The following is a 20,499-nucleotide window of genomic DNA, read 5'->3' on the forward strand; positions in this document are numbered from 1 at the left end:
TTGGAATTAATTGGAGGGTGAACCAAACAAAGGACTGTATGGCTAATTGAGTTCGACAATTATTTTTTTGGGAGTGGTAACCAACAAAAATTAATAGTCATAATCACAATCTGGGCAATTTGGCTTTCAAGAAATAAACTAGTGCATGAAGGAAAGCAGCGATCTAAGACTGAAACTGTTACCTTCATTTTGGGATACGTTCGTGAGTTGGAATTGTTGACCGGAGAAAGAGTTGAACAAGCGGCAGAGGAGACGGTGGTGTGGCGGTCTCCCTCGAATCCTTTCGTACAAGTAAATTTTGAAGCAGATTTCTACAAGGAATTAGAAATAGCATTAATCCGATAATTGGTGCAACTTGCCTATGGAATAGATGTGTACGGAATGCCTTGGTGGCGGAGACATTGGCTGGTACCTAGGCCAAGAGTTGGGATTTTGGGCAGTGGTGGTTGAGGGGAATTCTTCAGTGGTTAAAACGAAGCTTTAAGCAACATGCAATAATTGATTTAAAATTAGCAACCACATATGGGAAGTGAAATAAATTGTGTTGGATTTCAAGAGATGTAAATTTTAACATATTAAGAGAGGGGGCAATCGGGTTGCTCACCTGTTGGCCAAAGAGGGTTTTTGTTGGAAACAAGATGTCTAGTGGGTGGAGGATGGCCCGACGGTGATTCAAAGACTAATGGAAGAGAAGGGACAGTCCACTCTTCAGGTCAATTGAGGTCCATTGGTAAGGTGATAGAAGAGGCTAAAAAACTCAATTATAGCTAGTACGGTCAAATTGTTTCAAATCAAAGCGATTCAATGTCGATTTTGGATATCTAAAGTAGTATATTGCATGTGGTATGAGAGGAAAGGCCGTTTATTTAGACTAGCAAAGTCACAATTATTTTTGTTATTTAAAAGCTTTTTTTAGTAAAAAATTCATCTGAGTTTACAGTAAAAAAAAAAAAGGAAAGATTTTGCAAATTCTGGTCACAACCAGAAATTTTATTTAGGACTCCTATCATGTAAAAATGTCATAGTTGATATTTTATCTTGATTATTTTAAATATTTTATTTAATTAAATTTTTGAAAAATGCATTCAAAATTTATTTTATTTAAAGTTTTTATAATAATTTTTTCAAATTTTATCTATAATAAAATTTAAAGAATAATTTATCAATGTTTAAAAATTTGACCACCAAAATCAAACTAATCAAACTGTGACAAAGTTTAGTAGGACGGTAATAATTTTCTTTATTCACCTTTAATTTTAAAAAAATATAATTTTGAATATAAAAGATTTCTTAATATTATTATATTTTAAAATAGTATTTTGAGTTATTAAGCATTTATATGATCACTTAAAATAAGGATGAACTTGAATTGAAGCAGTATCTTGCACTTTTAATGCAAATTGTCTCGGACTCAAACTGCAACTCAAATGCATTATTCAATGGAAAAGTTCCCACAAACATTATTCAGAGCACTCAACTCACTTTGATATTAAAGTTAAGACCGAGCATACCGGACAGGAATACGGCGCTGGATGAGACTCCGACAGGAAGGACAGTCTTTCATCCCTTGTTTCTTGTGGAGCTCATTGCACGTAGTGCAAACAACCTGATGCGCGCAGGGGACAAAAACCACAGACATCTCCTCCGACAAACACATCACGCATTCACGTTCACGTTTCACACCTCCCTCCCCGGAGAAGTCCTGGAAATCTGTCACCACTTCTGAGATAAAAGGGGTTCGAGATTTCTTCTGAGTCATGCTAATATATTTTACATAGCTTCCATCAATGCCCCTCCGAAGTGCAGCTATTTTTGAGGAGTCCATCTTCAGTCTCAATCGAGAAATTTCTTGTTCAAGTTTCTGAATACCCTCTTTGTATTTTTGCAAACTGGTTTCAGCTTTGGACTTAATCATGTCATCTTGTAGTTTTGTTGAAGCCTCGATTTGTTCTCTTTCCTTCCTTACCAAACTAGCCTGAGTAACTACTTCTTCCTTTGCTTTCTGTTCCTGTTGCCATTTAACCTGTCATAGTTTTCCAATTTCAGTGAGAACAAAGTTATCATAGAAAAAGCCATAATTACAGAGAAAAAAAAGCACCCATTTGGACTGCTTTTATTGAACTGGTAGCATACCTTAATACTGATACAAGAGTTATGGGTTGAAATCATACAACTGATATTGTTATACACAAGCGTATACCAATAGTCTTTGATGCACTTAAATGATGTAAATGTCAAACCAACACGAAATACATGACACCCTGAGATGTCCATGCAAAAGATTTTATATCAACATTCCTGCTTCAAGTGGTTTGGAAACTTTTTTTAACCATTCAAAATACGTAAGATGCCAAAAAATATGAAATCTTATCAGGTAGATTCTCGGAAATCTGAGCCGTCTAATGAAACAATGGATGCCTTCCTCACCAAGTCTCATTTTTACAGAACTTGTAGAAGTTACTGATAGAAGTTTATGAAGTATATCAAGGATTACTACTGTTTTCTATGAGAGACAAAACATAAAAAATGCTTGAAAATTATACATTCCTGAAGACACATACCTCAAACTGTTCTTGGATAACTTTAGCCAGCTGTAATTCATGTAGAAGTTGGGTGACCTTGCGCTTTTCGGTCATGAGCTCTTCCTGGAACAAGTTTTTTTGCTTTTCCCAAGACTGAACTTTCATCAGAGTTTTCTTCTCCCTCTTTGATACCTCCTGACAACTAGCTGCCGACTCTGCAGCACGTAATTTTGCAGCCTCCATTTCCTGCCATAGTGCTGCATTTTCCACCTCAAGCCCGCGGACAGTAGCATTAGCGCGTTCCACCTGCCCGCTAGCCTTGGACAAAGCAACATCCATCTCGACGAGCTTCTTCCTAGTGTTTTCTTCCAAACTCAACTTCTCTTTCTTAAGCCGTTCAACTTCTTCTTTCTCTTGCCTCAAAGTCTTAAGTTCAACTTTGTCTTTACTCAATCGACGAGCGGCCTGCATAACCTTTTGATTAGTCCACTCTGTCCAGTCTTGGAGCTGATTTTGCAGTTCCCGCACCCTCGGTACCAGCTTCAAAATCATCTCATCCTTATTATCCTGAGGGACCCAATCCCCCAGTGAATTACCAAATGGCATCCCAACATAGCTAGGATTAGCAACCTTGAAATGTGAAACAGGAGGCACTACAATTGAATTGCTTTTGGTAGGCAATGAAAGGGAAAGCTCAGTATCAGTAGTTGATATTGTAGGTGGGTTATTCATAGGTAGTAATTCAGGTGGCATGTTTACTGGGGGAGAAATAGTCGCTATATCGGTCTTAGGCACTGCAGAAATATTACTATCATTATCTAAGCAAAATGATGTAGAAGAAGACGGGCCCAAATTAGCAAAAAGATGACTCCCATTATCTTGAGAGACATCGGTTCCCATTGCCTTAATTTTCAAAGATGCGCCTTTTATATTAACAGTAGAAGAATTGGAGACAGATTTTAATTTCTTGTCCAAGACTAAACCTCCCAAACTGCTCATTTTAGCTCTCGATGACCCTTTAGATCCATATGTCTTGTAGTTTTTCTCCAGATGAAGTGACTTCTGCCGAAGAAATTCTCTCTTGGTAGAGTGAGTCTTTCTACAAGCCACAAACTTCTCTTCCATTGCTGAAAACTGAGAGGTTCCCACCGCACTGAAAGTTTTATCTGCACTATCAGCAGTGGAGTTTGTTCCCTCTTTCTCCGAGACTATACCACTTAGACCAACAGAATTCTTCGATTTTGTTGTGTTGCTGATTCCCATAGAAGGTACCTCAGGTGGAGAACTATGAGAACAAGGAAAGGATGGAACTGGTCTACACGGATTTGGAAGATTCAATTCAGAAGTTTTGGCTTCAGGCTTCAACTGGGGTTGGTTTGAAGAAAAAGAAATCCCATTAGAACCTCCATCACCAGCAAAACCACTCAAAGGATCACCATCCATAGCACAAGCATGCGACACATTCATATCACAAATCAATAAGCACCACATAGCATCCCCAGTGCTGAAGAAAGGCCGGACTTCTCGAAGAACACAAACCAGTTCCGTTAATATATACTTTTCCATCTGCTGGAGATCCTCGAAATAGTGGTCTCTTGAAGGATTATAATCTTGGCCACTTCTTAGAAATGCTAAGGTATTATCCACTATATTTGAGACCATGTCTTTACAACCATAACAAAGGCCTGATCTCAAGACTGCCTTAGTAGCAATTTCTTCTGTGTAACCGTAAGCAACGATTTTCTTTATTGCACTCTTGAATATTGTATCCAAATTGCTTAAAACAAGTTCTTCTAGCTGAGATTCCGTGAGATCACTCCAATCTGCATCTTGGAATTCATCTGCCTCTAGTTCCTCTTTAGCCCGACTTGCCTCTAGTTCCTCTTTAGCCCGACTTGGCCCAACCTCTGAAGAACCTAACGTGCTAGACAATCTCAGGTCGAGTTTCAATCCGCCGGAATGATCTTGGCTCACACTACACAAGTCGCATGCACTAGCTTGACCATGGACAGGGGTGATTTCGAACTTCTCAGCACAAAACTCATAACTCGGACATCCACTTTGAGGTGTAGTTATAATCTTATTTTGATCACCTAACGGCAGATCAGCACAGAATTTTCGCTTATTTCGGCTACCTTTTTCTTGAATTGACAGCAATGGAGATACATGATTACCACTGCTACTGCTACTACCTTTAAGAACCATTGACGCCATTTTTAAGCTGCATTGGGAATGAACAACAATATCAAATCATAGCACTCAATGCAAAAAACTAAACTATCCAATGACCCATTCACCAAACCCAATCAGAAACACAATTCAAAATCCAAAATTAAAATTTGAAACAATTACATAATAAGCTCATTAGATCATTCACTAGTAAATTAAAAATAGTGATAATTTCATATTAGATATTAGAAAGAAAAAGAAAAAGAAAATTGTACCTTATAATCTCAACTATCAAATTTGACAATAGCAATAATCAAAATTCTGCAACAAAAAGAAAAAAAAATCAATTGAAAATAAAACAGTTCAGGTTCCAAAATTAATTAACATACCCAGCAAGTAAAACCGCAGAACTTGAATTCAATCTATCAGTATCCTCAATTACAATCTAAATTTTAAAAAATAGATCAATGAAAAATTAAAAGATGATCATAATTTGAGTTACTGATGAGGTAACAAAGCATCGTTTTATTTGATAAATGATCATATTCCGATGATCGGAAAACACACCTACCCGATTCAAAGTTCATTCGATTGAGAAAAAATCACCAATCTCAAAGCATCGGTGAAAAGAATAAGAAAATATATAAACATAAGCGACGATTTTTTTTTCTGAGGCTTTTTTTTTTTTGATCATTTATTGTGCATTGAACGTTTTTTAGTCACTCTTTAGAAAAATAATTTTTGGCTTGAGAAGAACATTTTATTTTATTTTATTTTATTTTCAATTAAATATATTGGCACGCTTTTATGTGGTTAAAAATATTTTTAGACGAAAGCTTTCTAAATTCTTACATAAAAAATTAAAACTTTTTTGTCACTATGGATTAAAGGATGTCTGAAGAGCCATTGTTGACTGTTTTCGCTTTTTTGAAATTAATTAAGGTTGGTGAAAAATTAGGCAAGTATTTATTAGTATTATTTAAATTATTTTTAAATATAAATATATATTAACTTGTTGATTAATGGTTAACAATATTTGCTCACATGGTGGAGCTCCACGTATACAAAATTTGTAACTACGTTAACGTATAAATTTAAATTACAATTTATGTGTTTTAAATCTTTTAAAAATTTAAAATTAATAAAAATTAAAGTGATGTTTTATTAATTCAAAATATTTAAAATTTTTAAAAATTAAGAAATTTTAAAAAATTCAAGATATATAAAAGGAAAAATTGGAAAAAATACTTTTTTCGTTTAATTAAAGAATTTGAGGGATATATTTGAGTAATTTAAATAAGAATTTTATATAACTTTTAAATTTATTATTTAAAATATATTAAAAATGAGAAGAGTTTATTTTATTATTCTTATATTTTTAAAGACTATTTAAATTTAACTTTAAAAGGAAGACATAATATACTAATAAATCAAAAGTTGAAAAGCATTTAATTTGGTGCGGCCAGCACCCTTTTTATCAGCCAATCTAAAGGGTAATTGTTTTATCAAGTTTCTGAACATTTTATATAATCACACTTCAATTTAGTGTCACCAATTTATCAGGCTACATTTTAAAAAAAGCCTCACATTTCATTGTTATATGATAAGTAAAACCTTTAAAAGTTTTTTTTTCTTTTATTATAGAAAAACCTTTAAAAGTTTAAGTTCTACAATTACATTGAATTTGGTGACAACTTTAATGATAGAGTTTTACTTTTTGATATAACACTTAAAATTACTTATAATTCCCTTAAATAAGAGGATAAAATATATGTGAGCACATTCAAACCCAAACCCTCAACAATGCCAATGTTAACCAAGCTAATACTCAATTAGCTTTAGTAGTAGAGATGTTCAAATGGTCAGTTTGGTTAATAATTGAACCAAACTACCACTAACTAAATTAACCAACGCTTTAAAATCCTTGACCGTTAATTAAACTGAATTTTTAAAAAAAAATAATAAAGCAATATTTTAGGTCTCAATAAATAATAATTATATACTATACTAATATTAGGTCATTGGCTGAGTTGGTTTTACGAATTTACCAAACACCAACTCAATTAAAAATTATTAAGGTATCCCTTTATTTATAAAGTAAATTATATTATTATGAGGGTATTTTGTCATTTTATATTTTATAAATCAATAAAAGTTCGATCATAAATGTAAGATTTAATCCCGTGACGTAATATAATTTAAACATGTAACTTTACCATTTTAACTAAAACATTATCTTATTTTTATACCAACCTTTATAAATATATTTATAAATATATTTGTTATATAATTTATTTCACCGTCACGGGGATGGTGCCATAATTATTGACCCAATAAGAACAATTTGCATTTGTGGCTGTCAAATTTAACATTTTCTACAATTTGGAATGAAAATGAAAGGGAAATGAAGATTTAGATTGGATTTCAGCTATGTTAAAATTCGCCATTTTGTTAATACATCATCACAACAAGCATTCAGTTTGCTTAGACACCACCATCACCTGTCGGATACATGAATTACACAAACATGCAGGGTGAAAGCAAATCACAAAATTATATATGCAAATCTCAAGACCATCTTAGCTTAAAATTCATTTCCAGTGGCGCTAAGGCAGCACCATTGTGGTAGCATTGTTGATGAATCCTGGCGGATAAAATGAAACAGCTAAGACAGATACCATTCCTGTAAGGAACCATATGGCTTCTACAACAACTCTCTGTTATCCTATAAAAATTTTATCTGCAAATATGTGAGTAACCTCTGCCACTTGCAATTGATATACATCTCAATGTTGGAATGACTGTGGTGATCAAATAAAAGGAGGTAGGGAAAGGAGCTTACCATAACATGAAATCTCACCGATGAAACTTGATACAGCTCGATTACAAAATCCAGATACAATAGAGATTGGAGGTGGTTTACATGACGAAATGGTAGGGAATTTCAAGACCATGATTTTGGTAAGTTAATTGAATCAAATGAACCCACAGCTGGATTCTGCAGCATGGTTAAGACTGCTAAGATAGAAAGTGGATGAATTCTACTGTATCACATAAAGGAAAGGAGCATACCGGTCAGTCTGTCGATGAAAAGCTTACAGCAATGAACTTCTTGCTTCAGTTTAAGAGCTGAAAAGGAATATCACCCAACAGTTTTATAACACATAAACACATACATGAACACCACAAAACAGACAAGCAAGCCTGCAGTCCAAGCCTTTGCATATATGAATAAATATCTAATAGTAAAACACACACAATCCCACCCACCCCCACATATATTTCCATAAATTAGTGTAAAACCTATACTGAAAGCAGCACAATGAAGTCACACGATACAGTGGAAACGAAACAAGAGAATGAATTCAATTGTATATTTGACCTGGAGTGCATATTGGGTACGGATATGATGAATACTTGTATGCTTAATTTTTCTATGATTTGTATAGAGGATCATAAATCTAAGTGTAGACACAAATAGCTTCAGAAACAAGAACGAAACAAAGAACGAAGAGTCCTGATAATATAGGCTGGGATTGACATTTTTATCACTTTCAGAAACAGTTTTCTATCCTTTAGAGTCTGGATATACATTACGTATACAAGGGTGTCTTATGGAGTAAAAATATATAGAGGCATCTTACACAAAGGAGATTGAGAATCAGCTCGATTTAATTTTTGTTTTGAAAACTCTGCTCTTTCCAATAACAAAGCTTACACAACTTTCATGGATATATATATATATATATAATGATTTGAAAAACATCATTCAAACTTATACATATCAAGAATGATGAAATTCTACTATTTCAAAACTCAAAAGCCATTCCATACCTATAATCATTCATGCAACAAAAGATCAAAGATGGACATGTTTCAGCTATTTACATGATCGCATTCTGTTAAAAGCTTATATTTTCATCATCAAATTCGAAAACTCGTCAAGGATAAACACTGAAAAATATTGTCAAGGATAAACACTTAATTAAAAATGTTCATTAAAAAACCCAAAGCTATGTCACTCAAAAAACCCAAAAAGAAAAAGAAAAACGTCAACGAAAAGATCAACATTTCTAAACAAACCCGGCTTAAAATGAAAAACCCACATGATCTACTTACAAATTTATTAAGTACCAAGTATCAGCCTCTGGTTTTCAAGAAATAACCCAAGTGTTGCCGTTTACCACCGCTGGAATTTCTATCATTTACTTGTGTAGAAGATTGCCATTTGAGATCAATTTGATCCAAATCTTTAGGGCTTTTTGTTTGGGTATATATCTGAAAGAAAAATTGTACTAAACCCCCACATGCAAAATAAAGAAACCGCAGCCCACCGGGAAAGCCCATTGACCACCGGGAAAGCCCCTTTGACCAGCATTTAACGTTCAGATATCAGGAAACAGAACAGAATAATTGCAAACACAAACGTGGGGATTAGGTTTTTTACATCTTTGCCCATTTTTTGCCGCCTTTCTGCGAGTAAACAACAACTCCATTCAAATGCCCCGCCGGAAAACTATAGTTTAACGGTCATATTTCAAGAACTATTACTTTTACCTCAAGCACCCTTTTCTTATTTATATACATTAGATAGATATATAGATAGAAATTACATTTATCCCAAGAAAGCAGCATTCTCAGTTTCAAGCAAATACAGAAAATAATTTGTTTTCGGTGAAAACGATAAGATGATGGAGCTCCTCAGCCTTGATGATTTTAAGGATACAAAGATTGATCCCAATTGGGGTCCTTTTGATTACTTGCTGCACGTACTCCATGTTGACCAACAGAAATTGCAGAAAAGCCAGAATGCACCCCCACCACCTCCAACCCTTTGCAAACAAGACCATACGGGTTTCAAGCTGAGGTCCAAGTTCAACAACAGCGTTGGACTGAAAAGGAAACGCAATCTCAAAGCAGTAGAAAAGGAAGACGATGGCGATCAGGTAGCACCAAAACTGAAGCCGAAGAGAATCAAGAAGCAAGAGAAATCCGTTTGCCCAATCCCACCACCAGACTTGCCTCCCCTATTCAGACAACTCATAGTTGAAGAGATGGGTGGTAGGGGTTTGGTTCTGGTCATACAAAAGACCATCTTTTTCTCCGACATAAACCCTACTGCCAGTCGTTTCTCCATACCCTTCTCGCAAGTCAAAACTCATGACTTTCTCAACGAGGCAGAGGCTAAAGAGTTAGATGACAAAAACTCCATGCAGGTGTGGTTGTTAGACCCATCCATGAGGGAAACAAGCATTACATTGAACAAGTGGGTTATGGGATCAAGTTCGCTCTATGTCCTCACTAACACGTGGAACCCTGTTGTGAAGAACAACCAACTCAAGAAAGGCGACATGGTGCAGCTCTGGTCTTTTCGGGTGAATTCCCTGCTGTGCTTCGCACTCGTAAAGCTCTAGTTTCCGATCATATTTGTCACTTTATACAACATTAGGGTTTTGACTTGTTAGTACTCGTTTTTGTTTTCATTATTGCCAAGCATGTTTGGTGGTTAATAGTTATTGAAGCTGCGTTTTACTAGCTTTTTTTTTCTCAGTATAGTTGAAAATTCATTCAAACTGTCTGATATATACTGCTGCTTCTATATATATAGTGTTAAATCCCTTTGAAAGGTAATTATAGATTCCCCAAAGTTTTATAATCTTGAGAATAATGGACAACCATCCATAAGTTTTAGAGAATGCTCATTGTGATATTACTTTGCTCAACAAAGTCCAGTAGCTAAGTATTGTTGCAGTCATGATAAGGGTGATTGGGAAGGGCAGAGACATCAGTGGCAAAAGATTACATATTCATATCTCCAATGCCTCAAACATTGAGTTTGTGTTGTGTAGCGACAAGCTCTAAGGTACTTACATTCGTTTTTGTGTACATCTAATCTATATCATGTACCCAAAAAAAAAATTGTATTTCTCATTAGTGATATTTGTATGTAAGGTATGCAAAATTCGATTCTATTCGAAAAAAATTAAAAAGTATTTCGAATTTTGAATTAATCGAATCAAGTTATTCGAATTATTCAAGTCCACTTGAGTAACTCGATTCGAGTTTCGAATGGGAGTCGTGTTGAATTTTACAATTTGAATAATAGATTGGTGTAAATACTCTTTTGGTCCCTATCAAATATGAAAATAAGAAAATTAGTCTCTCTCAACAAAAATTACAAAATAAATTCAAAATAAATTTCAAATATTCAAAATAAATTTTAAAATTCAAAATATGTATAAAAATTTCAAAATTTATATTTAAAAATTATAGTTTTTTAATTATAACAATATATGTAAGTTAAATTTTAAAAATTTTCTAAAATAATTATCATACTCTCATGGAATTAGTTGTACTGAAATAGTATTTTTATTTGATATGTTTAATTTTTTTTAATTTAACTCAGAACAGTTTCACTCGATTCGATTCGACTCGACTTGAATTTCATTTTACTCGATTCGAAAAAAAATCAAATTAAGTTAGGATGATAAAATAAGACTCGAAAGAACTTGATTAACTCGAATTTTTTAGCTCGATTTATCAAACCTCACCCTATTTATATCTATATCTATCTATTTTTTAATTTTTTTTATATATCTTAACTATTAAAAGTGAGTTATCAACACACTCTTTAAAAATTTAAAACTAACCTATCTATACATATGTATTAATATACTTCAAAATGAATAAATTTAAATATAAAATTTTAATTAGTTTATTTAAATTTTAAATTAGTAATTGTTGTCTATTTAAGTGTGTTCGTAATTAATTTAATTAAAATAATATAGTTCGTTAACGTATAATTAAGCTATTAAATTCTAAAGTTTTAAATTGATAGAAAGTTATTTTTAACATTGAATAATTTATGAATAAAATTATTTTTTATTAAAATGGATCAAAAGCTGCTACCTCGAATTAACAAGTATCAGCAAATATAAGTCAATAAATATCACTCAGATACTTCATGTTACAAGGAAAGGTACATTGTTTGTTAATAGCAAGTTTACAAAAGCTATGAATCACACTATTGCTCGAACAAGCGACCCACTCAATCTTAACATCGATGAAGGACTTCAATAATTTGAAGATTTCCTTCAATTGAAAACCAAAGATTGACAGGTCCTCCTTTCAAGACTTAAATCGATTAACTAAACTCGCACAATCGGTTTGGAACACAGCCCTTGTGACGTTGCTGTTGCAGCCCAGATAATCCCTTACTTTAAGGCTTCTGCCTCAGCACATTCAATATCCATCTAAAGGTCCAAAAAGATTGCACGGCCCCAAACACAAAATCATCATGGTCCCTCACAATAATCCCAATGCCTACATCAACATTAATCTTAATAGCCTCATTCGAAGGCTTGATCCACCTATGGGACTAAGGGGGCCTGGGATTCATCGGGGCAGCGATAGATTATAGATCCTAAAATCATCCCCAAATTTCTCGCCCGCTCCCTGATAAAATTGTATTAAATGTATGTATGAAGGAGTATTTTTTAAAATTTTAAATTATTAATTGTTCTCTATTTAATTAGGTTAATAATTTAATTTAATTAAAATATAGTTCATTAGCTTATAATTAAGCCATTAAATTTTATAGTTTTAAATTAAATTTTTCATAAAATTTGTTATAAGGAAGTTTTTAACATCAAATCCAATAAAATTATTAAACTAAAAGCTATTAATATTTGTCTTTATAACTTTTCTAATTTGGTTTATATGGTTTTCGATAAAATGCCAATTTTTAAAGCGCATTTGGACTTATGCCTTTTAGGTTGTAGTAGTCGCAACCATGCGAACTAAGTTAAAGATCAATCAACATGATGATTAATATGCTTTAATGGTTAAAGAGGTAGACTTTAAATTTGTTGCTAAATGTGTTTAGGTTTAAATTTTATTATTTTATTTTATCTTATTTTCAATATCAATGGAGGAATTTTTTCAAAATTTATACTAATAATGTGTTATAAAAAGAAAAAAGTATCAAGAAATAAAATAGAAAATTTTAAGGAAAATATTATATTTGATGGATAACTTACAAGCTTCGTTAATACCCATGTTACAAGTATCCCATGCACAAAATAAATGAAGATATTCATTTATCAAAGTAATCAACAATGATAAATATTTTTATGTAAAATATTGATTATATTTATAAATAAGAATCTTAATTTTATTAAAATATTTGGTTAATTAAATTTACTTGATAATAAAATTATCGTAAGTATAATAAAATTATGATTTTATTAAAAAAACTTTTAGTAAATAATTTACATAATAAATAAAAAGATAAAATTTATATTGAATTATCTTATATTTAAATTATTATGTTTCCATAGTTAATAAAATATATATTATTTGAGGATTGATCCCTTCTTCGTTGTGTTGGGGTATAAATGGAAAAAGCTCCATGTTAGGTACGTAGCATTCATATGGCGGGTTTAGTGACTTAAAAGTCTTGTTTTGAATAGAAGAACGGATGCCTTGAGAAATAGGTGATGGTGACCTTCTAGAGAAGTAGGTGCCTAGCTTCTTGTGGGACCAGTCGAGGACTGTCTTGAGTGATGATGTCTCGGGTTAATAATATAGCTTGGGATTAACATTTTTATCACTTTCAGAAACAATTTAAAATAAATTTCTATTCTTTAAACTCTAGATATACATTACGTATATACATATATACGAGTATCTTATGGAGTAGAAATATATAAAGACATCTTATACAAATAAGATTGAAAATCCGTTGGATTTAATTTTGTTTTGAAAATATGCTCTTTTCAATCAAAAAGCTTACGCAACTTTCATGTGTATATATATTTTTTATATATATTTGAAAACATCATTCAAACTGATACATAACAAGAATGATGAAATTCTACTATTTCAAAACTCAAAAGCCATTCTATACCTATATTCATTCACGCAACAAAAGATCAAAGATGGACATGTTTCAGCTATTTACATGATCGCATTATGTTAAAGGCTTATATTTTCACCATCAAATTCAAAAATCCATCAAAGATAAACACTTAAAAATATTCTTTAAGCTTTGTCACTAAAAAAAAAATCTCAAAAAGAAAAAGAAAAAGAAAAAAATCAACGAAAAGATCAACATTTCTAAACAAACCCAGCTTAAGAAGAAAAACCAACCTGATCGATTTACAAATTTATTAAGTACCAAGTATCAGCCTCTGGATTTCAAGAAATAACCCAAGTGTTGGCATTTACCACCGCTTGATTTTCTACCATTCACTTGTGTAGAAGATTGCCATTTGAGATAAATTTTCTTAGTTTCTTCATTTTTTCTTCTTCTTAGTTTCTTTTTAATTTTTTCACTTTTTTTTTTTTATCTATTAAGATAAATTGGTTGGAGATAGAATAACTTGTTAATGCATCTTATGGTTTTGTTATTAATTGTTCATTCTTGTAATTTTGCTTTGTTAATTTTATTTACTAAATTTAGCTTTAAAAGAAAATTCCTATTATTGATTTATTTGGATGGATTATAAAGTAGTGATTGATGATTAGTATTATAATTAGTAATAATTTTTATGAAAATGATCTTTTTATATTACTTGTCGCAGTAAATATACTTACTTATAAGATTTTCGTCTAACAAGTTGAAAGTAGACAATTTTTTCATTAAAAAATCCAATTTTTAGTGAGATTTTGTTATGGAATTAGATTGTTACTATTGTTTGATAAGTTTAAATAAAATGAGTTCTATTGAGGGAAGGTTTAGGGGTTGGGATCTCTAAACTTTAGGATTTATCATGAAATGATGAGATGATGAAATTGTAGATGAAATGGAGATGATGGAAGAATCTTTCTCTGTTTTTTTTTTGGGTCTTTTAGTTGTTTAAGTTTGTTGAAAAACATAATGGTATGACAAACTGTGTCTCATGGCAACACTTAATTGGTTAAATAGACGGAATAAAAGTTCAAATATTAAAGTGAAAATAAAAATATCACATTAAAACGAATATTAAAATATAAGAGTTAATTGTACTGGTATCTCTTTTTTAAAATTACTTTTATATCACAAATCTCTAATTAATTATATTCACACGAGAAAGATATTATACACTTAACTTCACTTCAACCTACAACCTTAAAAATCTTTAATAACATCGGTACCAATTGAATCAACTATCAATTAAGAAAATATACACGCATGATAAGTGAATGAGACCATATATTCTTATTAAATTTTTAGGGATAAATCTTAAATATAAATAAGAATTTTAATTTTATGTGATCTACAGATTTAGTTTTAATAAATGAAAACATAAATGTTTAAGCATGCATGGGTCCATACTAGTAATAAGAATGTATTTCAATCCTACAACAAAAAATTATGTATATTATGTAAACAATGCAAATGTGCTTTGTTTTTTCTTTAATGGGGTTACAATTTTGATGATGTAACTTAAGAATGTGACAAGTACTGTGGTAACTTTTTCTCATGTGAATGCTGACATGAAAATTTGCTAAGAGTGATGGTAGAAATTTCTTTTAGGTTTTAGGGTAAAAATTAAATTATAATTTTAAAAGATTGAATTAAATTTTATCATTTTAAAGGGTTAAAGTGTAATTTATTTTTATTAATTTAAAATTTTAAAAATTTAAAGTTCTAAAATAAAAAAAAAATTCATTTTAGGGGGTCGGAACCTGCCATCTAAGGGAGAGCAAAATCCGATTCGATTCGAAAAACTCGATAATTTTTTTAATTTTGAATTAAATAGTTCGAGTTGTTTGAGTTAATCAAGTTATTTGCATCAACTCGAATAAAAAATTAATTTTTTCGATTTAACTCGAATATGAATTATACAATTCGAGTGATCAGAAAATTCGAAAAAGAAAAAGGCAAAACTACGTCATTTTGATAAATGTTTACTTTTTTTAAAGTTAAAAGTCAAAACCATTAAGTTAAGGCAAAACTATGTTGTTTTGGTAGCTTATTACTTATTAAATTAAAAGACAAACCATTATATTGTTTATGTAGTTAAATAATTTTATACTTCGTTTACTAGTTAAATAATATGTTCATGTAAAAGCAACATTGAGTATAAACAATAGGATTCGTTAATTCGACTCAACTTGACTCGAATTTTTTTACTCGATTCAATCTGATTCGAAAAAAATTCAAATTGAGTTCGGTTGCTAAAATAAGATTCGTCAACTCGAATAACTCGAAATTTTTTTACTCGATTCGACTCGACTTGATCAAATACTCACCCCTAACTACCAGCACCTCTGTAAGTATTTTGTTTTATTAATATGCTAGCAAACACTAAAAATAAAAATAAAATTAAAATTCTAAAAAAATATTGACAAAAATTTAAAGAATTATAAAATAATTAAATATCTCGAAAATGGAAAAAATCTAAAATTTAAAAATAAATTACAATTTTATTTCTAAAATTTAGTACAAAATTTTAAAATTTTCTAAACAAATTGTTAAAAATTCTAAAATATCTAAAAAATATAAAAAAGCGCAAAAGATTATTTAAAATTTAAAAATTAAAATTTAGATCAAAATACTGAAAACATTAATTTTTTAAAAAATACAATTTATATTTCATTTAAATATTACTCATATCCAATAAAACTAAAATCATAAACAGTTAAATTACATGAGAAATATTTATATTAAAGGAATTTGATTAAATTAACCAGATTTCATTTATCGAATTATAAAATTTAACAAAATAACTTTATTAAAAAGTAATTATTTTATTTAATCGTAGAAAAATGGGTCTCTTCCAATCATAAACTCCATTTAATATGCGCTATAAAAGAACAGGCGCACACACACACACAAAAAAGGAGTGAGAAACGATGTCGAGATCTGGGATGCTTTAGGTCCTACAACTGCCTCCAAGATCTGTAAACCCATTTCAGTTTCATTCTGCCCTCTGCAATACCCTTCAGGTATTTTGCTTAAAACTTTGGATCTTATGGCTTTCATGTCATCTTTTGATTCTTTCGGTCTTCAAAGTTCAGATCTTTATGTTTAAAAGGAGGAACCCAAATGCAAAAGAGGGTGAATATTTATGTTTTCTTTGTTAGGGTTTTAATTGCTAACTAGACTACGAATTAATTTTTTTATATTCCAACTATACTATTGGGTGAAATCTAGAAGCATGTTACTGGATTAGTTGCAAGTTTTATCTTGTTGTAATGGTTAAAAACTTATGGATTTTGTTTCTATTACAGGGGAATTGAAGCTGTTGATACAGTGATGTCGCCGCAGTCAGCTTTTGAGAACTCCGGTCCTGCCGTGGCACATCTCATTATGGTGAGTCCAAGGGTAAGAACCTAAGCAAATCTGTAGCTTTTTTTTTTTCTTTAATTTGTTTATAAATTTATTTGTAGTTTTAACTACTGTATTATATATGATTTGTTCTCAATTTCTCAGATTATTTACAATGGCAACCTTGAGACTCTGAAAACAAATAGGGAGACTTATGCACTCCCACAAACCAAATAGAGAAGGTTGTGGCCTAATGTTTGGGAGCATCTTGATAAGCTTGAAGTAAATGGAAAGCAAGTGTTTGCATGCAAATATTGTCATAAGTTGTTAATAGGGCCAAGCAAAAGTGGAACCACACTTGAAAAACCATTTGAAAAGATGCTTAGAAAAGAAAAAAAACCAAAATTAAGAAATGATGAAGCTGATATTTTTGGCTCATGCTAATGAATGAGGCTCAATGTTTAGTTAGTAAATGAGTTACCTGGATTTTACTTAAATGAATATTAAGCATCGATATTCATAGATACGGTTGAACAAGAGTCTTTCAATTGTTTTTTTTGTAAGAATTAGCACCACATGTTTGAGTTTCAATCAAAAGCTATCTTGGTATTTGACATACATTTTCTTGCCTTTAAGAAAGATATGTATTAGATATATTTTGTTCGATTTGCTTGTAACTTGAATATGATAGTTAGGAAGAACTATCATGGAAAGATTGCGTTTTGTTGTTTGATCATTGAGAGCACATTTTATTCTTTTGGAAACAAAAGATGAAAATTGTTAGTCTTCAAAATTTCAGAGCATTTCTATGACACAAACTTTAAGTGGAATTGTTAAGAGCTTGATTTTGGAGTGAAATATAGTTGAAGTGTCTCCTTCTCTTTCTTATAGATGTGATGTATGTCTATTAACAAAGGATCTTTCGGTTGAAACTCAAACATGGGTTGCAAATTTTTCAGAAAATTATTGAAAATTTTTGGTTCAGCCATATCCAATGGATATTGAAACTTAATAATCATTTTTGCAAAATCCAAGCGATTCCTTTTCTGATCAAACATTGAGCTTCTTTCATTTGTGGTAGTTGAATATATCAACTTCCTTTCTTGATTTCGTATTTTTCTTTCTAGACATCTTTCTCACTGTTTTTTCAAGCGTTCCACTCTTGCTTAACCCTGTTAACTTCTTATGACTCTGGAGATAAACACTAGAGGTGGTATTTGCTCGTAATGTAGCTAGGTTATTTCCCTTCAACTTTAATCGGCAATGGGGTGTTAAACTTTGTCTAACGATGTAAACTCTTAGCCATTCCTGGGCCTGCAAAACAGGTAACTTTTTCACAATCTATACTATATTCCAGTTTTGATCATCCCTACAGGACGGTTTTTTTGCTGTATTAGAATTTGACTACATTTTGCTCTTGTTTAGATTATGGCATTTACTCTTATGTGCTGTATAACACCTAGCTCTTTTCTCTTCTCTATGATAATTGGGGGTGATAAATTAAGGTGGTCTGATCAGTTATCAATACAGTCTCTTGCTAGTCTCCAGAGCAACAAGACTTCCCTATTACCCGTGTTGCGAGGTGGTTTGGGCTCAAGGCAATGTTTCTTGCCATAAGATGGAAATTACATTTTGTTTTTCAATCTTCGTGTTTAAGTTCTTTCCTATGTTTTTCTACTTCAGACAAAGTAGTAAATATGATTATGCTTTAGAAAGTTTGGTGCCACAAGGAATGGTTGATGATTTAGCAGATAAACCTACATATTGAAATTGATAATCGGGACATAGTAGTGGATAGTCAACATAAAGAAGTTGCCCAAGCAAAACTCAAGTTAATCCTGAGGTCTGTAATAATATTGTTGATTTGATTTTGGCTGTTACCTAGTGTTATATTATTCTTATTGGCATCTCTCCTGTCAGGTTGTGGAGTTCGACAAGTTGCAAATGTCACGGGTTCGGAAGCAAACTTGAGTGTTTACATATTCACCAGATTAAATAGATGGGCCTTCAGTCTCTCCAAGTAATGGGTTAGTCTTGTTGGGCCAAATGATCCCAAGTGAACAAGATGGATCATCAAAGTGTGCTTTGGTCGCTGGTTCTTTTGCGCGGCTTGTGACTTAAAGCAGAAGATGATTTCGTGAACAAAGGTTGTTGCTAGCTGGAGCTGTACTAAGTTAATTACCACTAGGAATGCAGGTTCGGCCGAAAAAGAGCACAATTTGTTTCATTTTTAGTAGTATAATTTTTAGAATGCATAAGTAGTTCTAAGTTTTTCTAATCCTTTTTTTCTTTTATTGTGTAGCAATGGAGCACATTTGGTGAGTTTGACTTTGATCGTGCCACGAGGGAGAGCTGAAAAACAAGAAAGTTCATGGTAGAGGCTGGATATTTCGGATTGTAGTGTCAGGTATCTAGGATCAAAGAAACCCAGATGCTAAATGCCTATGCTGTAAAATTATCTTTATGTTCTCCAGACGACAAACAATGAGATCAACCGATGCAGATGAGCCAGCTCGCCCTTTCAACAATATCGAAGAAACAGTTTCCTAGCCTGTCTGGTGCTGATGGAACCTGGTGCTTGTCTAACAGGCCACAGATCAAAGCCTGTAATCATTGTGCACAGAAAGTTCAATAGAAGCTTATATGCATTGGTGGTCCAGTGAAATATTCAAGTAAAACTAGAGTTACCAAGGTAATTAATGTAAATAATGTAAATTTTAAGAGATAAAGATGTATAAAGTTTAAATCTTTTAGAACTCTTATTTTGTAAGTAGGCACAAATCTCGACCGTCAGTGTAGTTGAATCTATATTGTTGGTTTGGGAGGGGAGCTGAATTATAAATAGTGGCCTTCTTGTATCCACTCGGTTATAATCTTTAGCCTTGGTGACCTAGTATAACATTTAAGTAAAATTAGAGTTATTAGGGTAATTTAAATTTTAAGAGATAAAAATGTAGAGCTTAAATTTTTTAGAACTCTTATATTATAGATAGACATAAACCTCGATTGTTGGTTTGGGGAAGCTCAATTTTTTTGTTTGTTGTAAATTAAAATTCTGCTATTAGTCCTTATACTTAGCAAAAGTTGTGGATTTAATGGTCATTTTTAATTCTGGTATTTTTCAAATTTTAAAATTTTAATTCTCACTAAATAATAATTATTAGATTTATTAAGTAATTAATGATCTAATTGAAGAAATTGAACTAAGTCTATAATTGTATGCATGGTAGAAAACTAGTAATTGAATTTAATTAAACAAAATTAACTATTATTGTTTGGACTAGGACTGATATTTTAAAATTTGAAAAGTACAAGGTCTATAATTTATCAATTAATGATTAAATAAACATATAATGACTAAATTTAAATCTACCACTTTCATAATATATGTATATATATAGACTAATAGCAGAATTTAACTTTTAAAAAATATGAATTTTTGTTGGTTTTAAGCTTTTAATATACAAATCTTATAATTACAAATAAAATTGTGGAAAAATAAAAAATAAAACCAGTTTTTTATTAGTAGTGATTTTATATTAATAAAATGAC

General features: G+C 31.5%; 2 protein-coding genes and 2 long non-coding RNA genes across 9 annotated transcripts; 2 read left to right on the forward strand and 2 right to left on the reverse strand.

Moving 5' to 3' along the window:
• Positions 1 to 1,400: 1,400 nt before the first annotated feature.
• Positions 1,401 to 5,570, reverse strand: LOC108489716 (putative E3 ubiquitin-protein ligase RF298). 2 transcript variants are annotated; one of them, XM_017794423.2, is made up of 4 exons: positions 5,263 to 5,570; positions 4,967 to 5,012; positions 2,562 to 4,743; positions 1,401 to 2,023 (listed from the first exon to the last, which is right to left on the reverse strand). In XM_017794423.2, the coding sequence occupies exons 3-4, from the start codon at positions 4,734 to 4,736 to the stop codon at positions 1,496 to 1,498; spliced, it is 2,703 nt and encodes a 900-aa protein (XP_017649912.1). In that variant the 5' UTR covers positions 4,737 to 4,743; positions 4,967 to 5,012; positions 5,263 to 5,570; the 3' UTR covers positions 1,401 to 1,495. The 2 variants fall into 2 exon arrangements, with proteins under 2 accessions (XP_017649912.1, XP_017649913.1); XM_017794424.2 differs by having other exon boundaries at positions 5,259 to 5,480.
• Positions 5,571 to 7,096: 1,526 nt separating this feature from the next.
• Positions 7,097 to 8,938, reverse strand: LOC108488945 (uncharacterized). Of its 2 annotated transcripts, none has more exons than XR_001871844.2 (4): positions 8,811 to 8,938; positions 7,764 to 7,820; positions 7,534 to 7,689; positions 7,097 to 7,416 (listed from the first exon to the last, which is right to left on the reverse strand). It is a non-coding gene; the product is annotated as an uncharacterized LOC108488945 (long non-coding RNA). The 2 variants fall into 2 exon arrangements; XR_001871845.2 differs by having other exon boundaries at positions 7,097 to 7,431.
• A 441-nt stretch (positions 8,939 to 9,379) lies between these two features.
• Positions 9,380 to 10,105, forward strand: LOC108488082 (B3 domain-containing protein At1g05920-like). Its single transcript, XM_017792393.1, has one exon. It carries the CDS (start codon positions 9,380 to 9,382, stop codon positions 10,103 to 10,105), a length of 726 nt encoding a protein of 241 aa, XP_017647882.1.
• Positions 10,106 to 16,453: 6,348 nt separating this feature from the next.
• LOC108486989 (uncharacterized) lies at positions 16,454 to 20,056 on the forward strand. Of its 4 annotated transcripts, XR_001871585.2 has the most exons (6): positions 16,454 to 16,625; positions 16,911 to 17,004; positions 17,113 to 18,272; positions 18,453 to 18,790; positions 18,868 to 19,143; positions 19,250 to 20,056. It is a non-coding gene; the product is annotated as an uncharacterized LOC108486989 (long non-coding RNA). The 4 variants fall into 4 exon arrangements; XR_001871583.2 differs by having other exon boundaries at positions 17,113 to 18,790; XR_008280257.1 differs by lacking the exon at positions 18,453 to 18,790.
• Positions 20,057 to 20,499: the final 443 nt, after the last annotated feature.

Source organism: Gossypium arboreum, chromosome 3 (assembly GCF_025698485.1).
Source record: "Gossypium arboreum isolate Shixiya-1 chromosome 3, ASM2569848v2, whole genome shotgun sequence".
Classification (NCBI taxonomy): domain Eukaryota; kingdom Viridiplantae; phylum Streptophyta; class Magnoliopsida; order Malvales; family Malvaceae; genus Gossypium; species Gossypium arboreum.